At 39.7% G+C, this 12,327-nt stretch overlaps 1 protein-coding gene across 4 annotated transcripts in view; it reads right to left on the bottom strand.

The window, feature by feature from the left end:
• Positions 1–12,327, bottom strand: part of dysf (dysferlin, limb girdle muscular dystrophy 2B (autosomal recessive)) — an 84,118-nt gene that overhangs the window by 16,441 nt on the left and 55,350 nt on the right. For all 4 annotated transcript variants that reach the window (XM_036216572.1, XM_036216574.1, XM_036216573.1 and 1 more), the window contains 7 exons: positions 11,266–11,394; positions 10,848–11,003; positions 10,676–10,767; positions 8,302–8,472; positions 8,076–8,218; positions 168–307; positions 15–103 (listed from right to left, as the gene is read on the bottom strand). In XM_036216572.1, the coding sequence (XP_036072465.1) occupies positions 15–103; positions 168–307; positions 8,076–8,218; positions 8,302–8,472; positions 10,676–10,767; positions 10,848–11,003; positions 11,266–11,394 (920 nt within the window). The remainder of the gene's footprint in view (positions 1–14; positions 104–167; positions 308–8,075; positions 8,219–8,301; positions 8,473–10,675; positions 10,768–10,847; positions 11,004–11,265; positions 11,395–12,327) is intronic.

The raw sequence follows: 12,327 nt of genomic DNA, 5'->3' as shown, positions 1-12,327 counted from the left end.
GCATCTCGTCCTACTTCTTGGCCTTGCGCGGCGTGATGTTAAACGGAGGTCCAGGTGGTCCGAGAGACTTGGGGAAGACGTCCACCCACATCATGAGGCGTCCCTGAAAGGGGAGGAGCCAGCTAAGTACCAGAGAAAAAGGTGGCTGTTGGAAGACTTGGCGTCACCTGCTGGATGTCCGGCTGCAGCGGGCTGTACAGCGCTCTGGTCTCCACGTGTTCAGGTACCAGTCCCAGCTTCCTCAAGATGAGCAGCGATAGCCGCTCCCTGACTGGACCCAGGTGAGGGTCGGAGGGGTTTCTGTCCTCTGAAAACACGAAACATTCAACGTTTTAGGGGGAAATGAAGGCGGCGGTGTGTTTTAGGTGCTGAATATAGACTGGTAGACTGATATAGCTGATTACAGAGTTTCAGTTTCAGAAATAAGTTTTCGATTCTGCTCAAACCAAACAGATGCTCATTACGAGAGCGATGACGTCATGGTCGTACTGCCAGCTGAGAGAAGACAGTTTTCCAGTGGATGTTTAGTGCGTTTATGAGCAATAAGTTTCTGCTCCAATATTTTTTTCTTTGAGTCTTTTTGTTCTGTCTAGGTAGTAATGCGTAGCTCAATGAGCGCTAATGAGACAACGAGCACGTGGGTGTGCACGTGGGTGCGCACGAGATCTATAGATCTTTTTTAAGTAATTTAAGTTACAATAAAGTTCGTGTTTTTGCTTATTTTTCCCTGCCAGAATGTGTATCCTCGGTTTCAGGGATCATTGATTTGTTTTATAAACTAATATTTTGTCCTAAAAAGGTAAAAAGAAGATGGATGATCACAATAGACTTCATTGTGGAGCTTTTTTATATTTTTGCATTTTTCCCTACATATTCTACATAAAACAACAACATTGTTTGTGTTAAAAAAGAAAAAAAATACCCTTGTTTGACTAATTTAGGATAAAAACGTGACTTATAAAAATTACTTAATCGTAGAAGCATTTAACAATACATAATTAAATATTTCTTCTGCAAATTATCGGGAGGTTCAGATTCTGGCTGGATCAGCAGCAGCCAATCCGTGTCGCCTCTCGTTTTAATTGGAATATGTGGTTAAAAAACATCAAACGTGATAAATAAACTCTGTCATAATCATCCAAATTAAATTTGTTTTAAAACTCTGTGATGAAATCAGCAGCAGGGAGTGGACAGATGAGTCCAGAGGTTAAATTCTGTCTTGACTGAGGTCCAGACAGGAAGTCCACACAGATGCTGAGAGACTCTGACCAGAGGTGGTAAATGAGCGTCAACGGTGAAGATTTATTTATTTATTAAAAATATCTTCATACTAATGATGGGAACAGGTGTTTGCTTTTGTTCAGATGCTGCTTGTTTGCTGATTAGCAACAAACCTAAACTTTTACGTCTGTTGCCCTAAAGTCACTCAACAAGTATGAGGAGGAAAAAAATAAATAAATAAAATTAAATAAAAGGGAATAAAGAAAAAGAAAGAATTTGAAGACTATATGTGGAGTAATATTTCCAGAAGAGAAGTGATATTGATAAGTGAGATCGTTAGATAGACAAACAGAGGAATGACGACTGTTGAACGCTGAATAAAGTTGAAGAATCGCGCAAAAACAGAAAGGAAGGCTTGAAAAAACTAAAATTATTGGGGCCTCCCAACCAACTAGCGACCACAGCTGACGCACAGCAACTGTGGAAAGAGAACGCCGCCACGCTCCGCACTGACCGAGCGCTAACCACGCCGCGGTGTTGACTTTGGCGTGATCACACGAAAGCAGAAAACGACAGGCGTGACCCGGCGTCCCTGCAGCACGTGTGGCCTCAGCACCGGAAGATTTATCTGAGGGCTGCACTCCGACGGTGGAGGTCCTGAGGGTTTCTCCGTGTGATGTGAGGAAGAAGAGAATACCGGTACCAGGATTTAGGGACACTCAAACGCTGAGAGGGCCCAAATGTGTAGAAGTCTCACATACAGAGATGGTTTGACGTCAATCACTCCGCCGATGTGGAGCAAAGGATAAAAGGTAACGCTGAGAGGAAGACTTCACCGCATCAGATATGCAGATTGTGGACATTCCATTAGCTGTAATGAGCAAACGTGATGGAGCAGAACAAAGAGAGCGTGGAAAATGAGTGAACGCGTTTATGTTAAGGTGAGCGCGGCGTGATGACCTAATGGAGTGGCGCAGCGCAGCGCTGGGAGATTGTTTTCAGTCCAAACATTTCAATGATTTTTCATTAATCTGCTGCAGTTCACAGTATCAACACTGGGATCAAGTAAACCCCAACAAATGAGCTCATGGTGAAGGGGGGCGCTCCATCCAAGGCCGACTTCTGTTGGTGCAAATTACTTATTGTTATCATCGATGGGAAGTTTACAGAGGAGATAAATCTGGGTCAATATTTATGCTTCAAAGGAAATGAAGTTTACTCAAGGGTATCCGATTCCTGGCCTCAAGGGCTGGTGTCCTCCATGTTTTCCAACCAACCTGCCATTTAAAGTCCTTCTTGGCCAAAAACACCTGATCCAGGTGATCAACAGCAGATGAGGCCGTCTTTCTGGAAAACCAGCTGGAGGCCGGCCCCCGAGACCTGGAGATGGACAACCCTGCTCTACATTTTTGAAACCAAGGAATCATTGGAGGAGCCGCAGAACCATTTGGTGATTTAATCCTCAATACAATTCCCAATATTGATGTCCATCTTTGGTAGGACCCGACAACAACCTACTTTGGTGTCAACATTTAAAACCAACTAAAAGCTGCAGGTTTTTAAATGACCACTGGGGACTGGCTTCAAAAGGGAGAACTTTCCAACTGAGTGCAGCAGCTCACACCAAAAATAAACGTATGTGCGGCATGGTTACCCCAACTTTTTGGGTGTTTGTTATTGATTTATGTTTTAATTCAGGATAGCGGTTTTGACTTTTCAGAGCTCACATTTGTTGCATTATAAATTAATACGGGGTTGTTTTGATGATTGTTGGTAGAACCAAGAAAAAAAACATTTTCAGTTAAAGAGTTTGTTGGTTCTTTACAAACACATCGCAATTCTATCTCTACCTGTGAGTTGGTGCTTTCATCAAATCAAACCAAACCCAAAACTAAAATAAACCAAACTCCAAATAAATCAAACCTAAACCAGAACTAAAATAAACAAAAACCAAAATAAACCAGACCCAAACTAACCTAAGCCTAACCTTTAACAATCCAACCCAAACCAAACCAAACCAAGCTTTTTTTAGTTAAAGAGTTTGTTCACTGTCACATCTAAATTCTATCTCAACCTGTGAATTGGTGCTTTCATCAAATCAAACCTAAACCAAACCCCAAATAAATCAAACCAAACCCAAAACTAAAATAAACCAAACCCAAAATAAACCAGACCCAAACTAATCTAACCTAACCCAAACCAAACCAAACCAAACTAAACCCAAAATAAACTAAACCAAACCTAAACCCAACCCAACAAAACCAAAAACTAAGATAAGCAAAAATTAAACTAAACTAAACTAAAAACACATCCAAATCAATCTATTTATGAAGCTGTTTTTTGTTGGTCTGAATGTATAAATCAGGGCTGGGAATCGATTAAAAAAATTAACCAATTAATCGCAAACCTGGAAAATATTATTTGTGATTAATAGCTATAATTTTTTTTTGTCTCAGTATTTGTCCACCACTTATTATCTGCGAATTATCACCATATGAAATCACACAGGAAACTCTACATTTAGAGCATTTATTTTTAATTACTGCTGTCAGTAGATTATAAACAAAATCTGATTAATCGCACTTTGGTGTTAAGATTAATCACAATGTTTTAGCGGGTAAAAGTTCTTAGTACAATATGGCACAGAACCATGGATCAGATAGTCCGCTTTTTGTAGAAAAAAAGGTGATGTAAACCACAAAAATAGCAAGAATAAAGTAGTAAAAAAGTTAGTGACCATGGTGTAAGGGGTTTAATGTTTAACAAATGCTGTGGAAGCTTGAACCTCCATGTTAAAGCGAAGGACTGTTTTTTCGGTTCATTTGCTTTAATACCTATTAACGTTTTAATTCTTTTTGATTAATCACGTTGTTAATGCGTTAATGTTCGCAGCCCTGGTATAAATACACAAAGTCCTTCATATCTTGCAAACATGGTGGATGATTGGAGTTGTCCTTTTCTTATACTGACTTTTACTACTAAAAACGTAAAGTTTAAATTGAGTGTGAGCGTACACTTGACTGCTAATGCTTTAACGCTGTAGCCATCCCCATCCTGTCAGATCTGCTTTCTTTTGTTTGTCAAAAATAATTGATGTGAGTTTTTTCTGACACTCAAAAAACACAAACTCCTAGGAAAAAAATGAAGATCATCTTTAAAGTATTAAACTGATCAGAATGTTGTTAAAGTTTGTCGAAAGTGGGGAAATTGTCTCCACTTTGGCAATGGACAACATAATTGTTATCACTGAGAAAACAAAGAAATAAGGACACAGATAATGAGACACAGATGATCCGAAGTAGGATGGACGGATGGTTGGAGACGGAGAAGAAGAGAACAAACAGAGAGGGAAAAAAACTGCAAACAATTACAGGAAAATGGGAAGAGATACGACTGGAATGGGAGGACGGATAATTCCATTTACTTGCTGCCAAGTTAGGGAGGGCTTTGGATGATTTAAATCTGTGTAGTTTAAATAATCAGACACTTTTGTGATGTTAGAGGGAGGAATCCAGTCAATCATCCGTGTTGATCCAGAGGTAGGAAGTGCTGACGAGCATCCAGATTATCCAGAAATGTCAATATTTGAATAAAAGCGGTCACCTGTAATAAAACTACTGGATAAATAAAGATGCTTTATTAGCCCTTCATTAATTTATGTGTCAAGATTTTTATGTTTTATTTTTTAAAATGTATTTTCAGTGTTGAGATGTTCCAGGGTGGATTCTTCACTCCTCTGGGATTATTTCTCTCATTTCCAATAGGTTACTTGTGTACGCCTCTGCAGTGGTCAAGTAAGAGGAATGTCCAAAGTCTGGCCCGAGAGCCAATTGTGGCCCACGGTCTATTCTAATCCGGATTTTAGTCCCTTTCAAATATTGTATGATGATCAGCCCCCCAGTAGTGTTGGTGAAATCTAATAATGTAAGTGATCAAAAGCTATTTCTGGGGGCCCTGGTTTAAACTCTTTAAATCATTTTATGTTGACACCTAAAAACCACATGGTATAAAACTCTTCCACCAATTATACAACCAACACAAATCAGCAGATTCTGACATGCAGAAAATTGTCTTAGTGCCATTTTGTACCCTTAATTTTGCCAACATTTAAAGTTCATATTTTCTTTACTAACATTAAATGTTGCATATCAGTGCAAAACTGCTTTGCTACACTTCAGAATCCTCTGGAATTATGTTAATTGTGTAAACGGTAGTCAAAAGAACATCAACACTCCAACTAAAGCTCTAGTGTTAAATAGGGGTGTGCCAAAATATCGATATTGCGATATATCGCGATATTTAGTCCTGCGATCGATTCTCGATGGGTTCTCACCAAGTATCGATATTATATTTTCATTTAAAGAGGCTATAGCGCTGAGCGTCTGAGTCGCGCGCCGGAACTATGGGCGCACGCTGCGTCGGACTTTTAATAGCGATGCACGCGCTCATTCGGGAGAAGCACCGGTGAGATACAGGCTCTGTAGCGCGTGTGTGAAGCATGCCTACCTGTCAGCATTTATCCTCCATCTGTAGGAGATCCGCCCGGTAAGAAGTGAGTTTGTCTGAGCGCTAGGATGTCAGCGATCTCTTACTTTCTGTTTGCTGTGTGAACTGAGCGCGTGCTACGCAGTTGTCTGTGTATGCTTCAAGGAGCGTCGGAATTTTCGCTTTCATGCACTTCAATGTTTAACCTGCTGCTGTACGGTGTAACTTTGATAAATTTATAATGTGACGTTTTCAAACAATGTAATTACTTGTTGCTAATGTTAATTTTAAAGTAATTCTTAAATAAAAAAGCAGGATTTGATGTATGAACTTAAATTTAAATGTAATTAAACTAAAGTACATGAATTCACTGTAAAATCAGGGAGAATGCTAATTAATTGAAGCACTTAAAATTATATTTATTGCCATTATTATGTGTGTTTTAAGGTTTTTACCTATTGACTGCTGACTGACCAAATGGAAAAATGATAAAAATTGGAAAAATAATCTCAAGTAACAGTCTGAGTAAATCAGCCTTTATTTTTGGATGCTCAGCCCTTTTCAAGTGAGAGAAAAGTGCACAAAAAATTAGGTCAATTTTGAGAGAGGCTGTAAAACATTATATTCATCATCCTTTGGTGTGACGTTCTTTTGGAGGTAGATAGCTGTCGCTACTTGACTTATTTAATATTTGTTCTGTTTACAACAATTCTGCACTAAGTAGTGTCACTGCTGATCATGTTTACTATTGTTAACATTGAATCTGACAGATAATTCCAATTCAGTTGTTGTCAATGTTTGTCAAAGACATAGTATTACTGATTTCAGCAATTTTGCACAAAAGTGTGTATAATTTGTTGCACAAAATAAGAAAAGTTGTTTAGTATGATTGTGTTTAAGGTAAAAAAGACAAATGGGGATATATTTCCCCCCAAAAACACATTCTTCTATATAATGGTAGTTATTAGAGAGGATTTTTACCAATTATCGCAGTATCGCGATATTATCGATATCGTGAGCCATGTATCGCGTATCGTATCGTATCGTGAGGTACCCAGTGATTCCCAGCCCTAGTGTTAAAGGGTCAAAAAATCCAGCTTATGTGTGAACATTTGTTGATGTGGTCAACGCCTTCACCAGACCGTCAGAACTGGGATTGGGGGGTACCTTGTCTACGCCCGTTGTGGGGTCCCTCGTTCTCTGGCCTTGGGACTGGTTGGGGCTACCCTGTTGGGCCCCATTTGGTCTGGGCGACATCTGTTACGTCTACTGGAGGGGGCTGAGGTGGTCGGTTGGTCCTGTCCTGGCAGGGACTGTTTGTGGAATGAGGCACTCAGAGGTTGGTTCTAGGGATGAGCGTTACATCGGTGCCAGTATCGGTATCAGTCAATATCTGAATAATGCGTTCCATCCAATCTGCCACTGAAGCTCTTTATTGGCCAAACACACCTGATCCAGGTAATCAGCAGCAGATACGACGGGGTTTTTGGTAAACCAGCAGGAGGCCTCAATGAGGGGTTACTTTGGACACCCCTGTCTTAGAGGCACAAAAATAGTTGTTTTAACTGTTTGTACTTTGAGAAATGAGTTCACAATTCTCCTTCATTAATGGTTTGCGGTTGGATATCCGGTCTCAAATGTCTCAAACCCTTCAGCGACCAGATAGCTCAGTTGGTCCAGCACATGGGAAATCAAGGTTCAATCCCCAAAGTGAACAATGAGCTTCGCGAAGACTCTTCACGATACTTGTTTTCGTTGGGTTATTTTTTAGTTTTACTGCCAAGAAGAGTTCCCACGCACATTCCTGTGTGGTATTTGGATCGTACACCAACACTTTCCTCAACAGACGGATCAGTCCGTTCCAAGAATAGCAAATCTTTCTGAAGAACTTCCTCTTGACTTGTGAAAATGCAGTGGAGCAGGTCAGTTGGTTTGGTTACCAACTTGTTGGAAACAGAGATATTAGCAGAACCACAGTGGACTGTTGTGTGGAGGAACAACTCAAGTTTGACCTTTTGTTATCAATTGACATTCTTATAAAGGACTCTTCTAACTCTTGAAGGCCCAAAGTGCTTTACAGTCACAGTACCACTTATCCACGTTCACACACTAATCCCGAACACTAGCACCAACCTATATCCATCAAAAGAGGTCCCTACTCTGGATCTAGTTCACCTCAAAGCAAATATTTGAGAGGAAAGGATCATACGCCACTTCAAAATGAATAAATAAAGACATATTGAAGGATTTCTGAAGGACGTTCCTCATACGAGTTATTGAACTGCAATATAGCTTGTTCCATAAGATTCGGTCACTCTGACAGATCTTCGGTGAGGATTTATGATGCGTTGTCTTCGTTCAGGACTCACCCAGGTCAGCAGCCGTGTATCGAAGTCCTCTGAAGCGAACGCCGTTGTCGTCGTAAACGGGTTTACGGAGGTTTCTTCGCTCGCACAGGCGAGCCAGCAGCTGTCTGGGTGTCAGCTGGTCTCGCCACTGGTTGACCCCAGATCTGACAGACAACAACAAAAAAAAAAAAAAACATCCAACACTGTCCCCAAAAACAGACACTGCTGGGTATCTATGTCCACTTACACACAGTAGGAGCGTGGGAGGCCACACGTGGCTCCGTACTTGGACAGGAAGCGGTTTTCCAGGTCAATGACGGTTTCTCCGATCTTCTCGTCTTTGCTGAGAAGGTCGTGGTCGTACAGCGTCACGCGAAGGTCCTTCTCCAGAGGGAGGGAGCAGCTGAGCTCAAACATCCTGAAGGAAAAAAAACCGTCCGGAGGTCAAACTTCACTCCAAACAACAGCAACCCGACGGTTTCTTTTCATTTTGATGGATGCTGCTTTTGCTTTCCCATCTTTCATAATTCAAACATTTGAAACACAGCTGTGAAAACTGAAGGGAAACTCTGGCGGATCATTCAGAGCAGCAGCAGTCGGACTCTCCTCTTGGCCCTGAACTCTCATTGGTTTGTGTGCAGTGACCCCTACTGGCAGGAAACCAAGCAGGACAAGAGAAGGAGTGAAAGAAGGGAAGAATATTGAAAGATAGACGCAGAAATCCGTCAAGAACCTGCAGTCAACAGCACAGGTGGAATAACTGTTGGGTAGTTGTTACTGCTCAACTAACACAGAAAAGAAAATGAGATCAGCTGATCATCAAACACCTTCAAAATATGGAAAATCCAAATAAAAAGGTCTTATCACTTTTTAAATTATTTATGTATTAGCTTGTTTTCAGCAATCAAACAAATCTGAGGACTGCCTCGTTTATTTGTGATCAATAGAATTACCGTATTTTTCGGACTATAAGTCGCACCGGAGTATAAGTCGCAGGGGCCAAAAAATGCATAATGAAGAAGAAAAAACCATACATAAGTCGCACTGGAGTATAAGTCGCATTTTTTCAAGTAATTTATTTTACAAACTGGTTGAAAAAAACGATATTACATCATCCTGGAAGGTAAGTTATAACATTCATAAGTGAATAGAAAACAGGCTGAATATGTGTCAACACATATTCACATATTAGCATCATGAAAAAAACGAAAAGGTGTAGCATTTATATAACATAACAGTTTTATTTAACTATAGCCTCAAGAACTCATCAACTTTGTATCTTTACTGTAATTAATTGCACGCAATCTCACTCCATATAACTAAATCCGTTAAATTCTTCGTCCTCTGTGTCACGTCTGAATAACTAAAGTAAATAAAGTAATTGCATAGATCACCATAAGAGGGCACTCTAGACTTACGGTCCATATCTCATCTCATTAAAAATTCGTATAGAAGTCGCACTGGAGTATAAGTCGCAGGGACATTCAATCTATGAAAAAAACCGCGACTTATAGTCCGGAAAATACGGTACATTTCCGTTTCACTTTGTTTTTATAGCTTCAAGAAATGAAAAATAAAGTTGTAAAACTTAATCATCAAAGGACCAAAACTTCAAAGCTTTAAACTTTGGGCCAAAAAGTAAACACTATCAAAAACTCCACTTCAATCATTTGTTTACCATAAGTTTTATATCAAATAAAGGAACCTTTATCTTTTGTTTTAGGAATCAATACTGTTTTTGGGCTTCAAAAAGGTCTTTCTTTTTCATATCAGAAGACAAATGACATTTCTTCAGTCCTGCGAATTCTCGTCCTGGTTGTGGCCCATTTTCTGTACGAGCCTAAAGGGGCGGAGCCAATTCTAAAAGTCTACATTGGTGTCAAACTCAATCGCACAAGGGACCAAAATCCACACAAAAAAAAAACAAAAAAAAACCTTGGTTAGCCAAAACTGCTAGCATGTAGCTGAAAAAAATAGCTAAACTTCAAAATATCCTAAAAAAAAGAAAAAAAAAAACAAACATTAAAATACATAAGAAAAGCCTAAATAGGCCAAATTAGCTAGCATGTAGCTGAAATATTAGCTAAACAAAACTAAACAAAAAGCTATCAGAATGCCAATTTTTAAAACTTTGAAACCGTAACTTTTTAACATAATTATGACTAATAAAAATGCAGGAATATTACTCCAGAATAAATCAACTTAAACCTTAAAAAAACTTTCAACATTTTACCCCCAGTAAAGATTAGATTACTATTAAAATTAGTATTTTAAAAATTATAAATTATTTTTTTAAATTATAAAAACTTTGTTGTTTTTTGACCCAAAGGGTTCTTTAAGCGTGCCGTTATATGTGACAATTTGGGAATGAGAATGTGTTGGCGACAGCTATGAGAACTTGAAATGTCCAAGCTTCAAATCTGTTCCAAAGGAGACTCCACCCGCCCCTGAAGAAGGTAATCCCCACCAACCATATCCGGAGTTTGGGTAAAAAACCTGAAGCTTATAGCTCCAGTTGAAACCTCGACTGCTCTCACATTGGTGAAGATCATTGCCCATCCGTGGGTCAGTGTGATGCTACACCTTCTCTCAGAACATTTGCTCTCCTGGTTGTAACGTACTTTCCAAAGACGGGGTCCAGTGTGCAGGGGATGTAGTTTTCATGATCGCTGATGGTCTTCTTTCCCAAACTGATCTTCACGTAGGGGTCACACTGACGAAAGAGTGACACAAACATTCTTAAAAATGTAACTTTTCTTGTCTGTTTTAATTGTTCCCTGTAGTGGTCCGAACCTTTCCGTTTGAGTCTTTGGGCTGCAGTCCGCTGGCCTGGATGACGTAGACTCGCACCAAACAGTCCTCGATGCCGTTTGGAGGAAGCTTTCGGAACTGTCTGGGGGGAGCGGGAGCCGCGGGGTCATCAGGTAGGGGGTAGATCTTAAACATACCCTAGAGAAAGAAGATTTTAACATGACAGTCATAGAAAAGTGAGGGAAAAGTAATGAGATGTCATGTGACAGGAAGTGAAGACTTCTAAAGAGAAATAAACAGTTATTACTCAGTCCTCTTTTGTTCAATATTTTTTGTGTAATTCAAGTTATTCGAGTTGTAAACGGACCAATCAGATGTCTCAGTAAAAGTCCCAAAACATTTGAGGAAATTTGTGGATCTGGTCAAATTCCCCTCCCACCTCTACTACACTTTTGATTACCTTAAACTCCCCCACCACTGACGGATCGTCTCCTTCATCCTGGGTCTTTCCTCTGTACAGTTTGAATGTCTGACAGAAATCGGACAAACCGCCGAACTCCTCGACCCTCTCGAGCTCCCGATCGTAGACCTGAGGAACAGAAGAGGACAGACGATCTCTCAGAACTACTTATGTCTGTTTAACCACAGAAAAAGAGATACAAAACTGGCAAATAAACATAACAAGAGAAGAAAAAAAGAAAAGGTTTGACTTAAAACAGCAAAAAGAAGAAGATTAGTGACAAAATAGTAAGAAAAAAAGTCAAGTAAACAACAAAAGATTGCTGATTTGTACACCAAAAAAATCCAAATATGCCTCTTTATCACGCTATTTATCTGTCTGATCATTACAGTTTTGTAAATTCCAATACAAACACCGATAACGATCAGATTTAAATAATAAAGTCATACTAAATACTCGTTTCCACAGATTTGTCATTGGAATTGGCCACTTGAACACACGCTGCCGAGCCCGGTGTGAATGTAGCATCACACTGACCGTGGAGACTGGGGTGGGCGGAGTCTCATTAGAGTGCTAAAACTGACACGAAGAACAAAATGGCGGAGCGATACATGGCTTCAAAGTTGAGATGAAGCATGAAAAAAGGCACTAGGATTGTCATTAGTCGCTTTTGAGATAAAGGGGCATCTGGGATCGGTCCTTTAAGGAGGGGGTACTGTGGAGTTCAGAGAGTTTTTTCCTTTTGACTTTGTTTTAAGAGATTTAGGCTTGATTTGTCAGATTCAGACTGTAAATGATCTTGTTCAGATTTATTATAAACTCATCACAGTTTTGCATCTTACTTTCTCATACTACATCATCAGTTTACATAGACTTTTCCTTGGAAGTGGTCGCTTTAACACACGTTCACTTAAAATTTTTATTGGTAGTCCCTGCTTGAATTCATGTTATGAGGGTGGTGTGAATGTAGCTTTTGAGACCACCGCCATTTATAGATTCTTTTATTGCAAATTGCTTAAAAACTTAGAGTAACTATAGCTTTGACTCTAGTCCAGATTTCTT

Source organism: Oryzias melastigma, linkage group LG18 (genome assembly GCF_002922805.2).
Source record: "Oryzias melastigma strain HK-1 linkage group LG18, ASM292280v2, whole genome shotgun sequence".
NCBI lineage: Eukaryota > Metazoa > Chordata > Actinopteri > Beloniformes > Adrianichthyidae > Oryzias > Oryzias melastigma.
The sequence above is the reverse complement of the archived record's forward strand: the minus strand, read 5'-3'. Positions and strand labels throughout refer to the sequence as shown.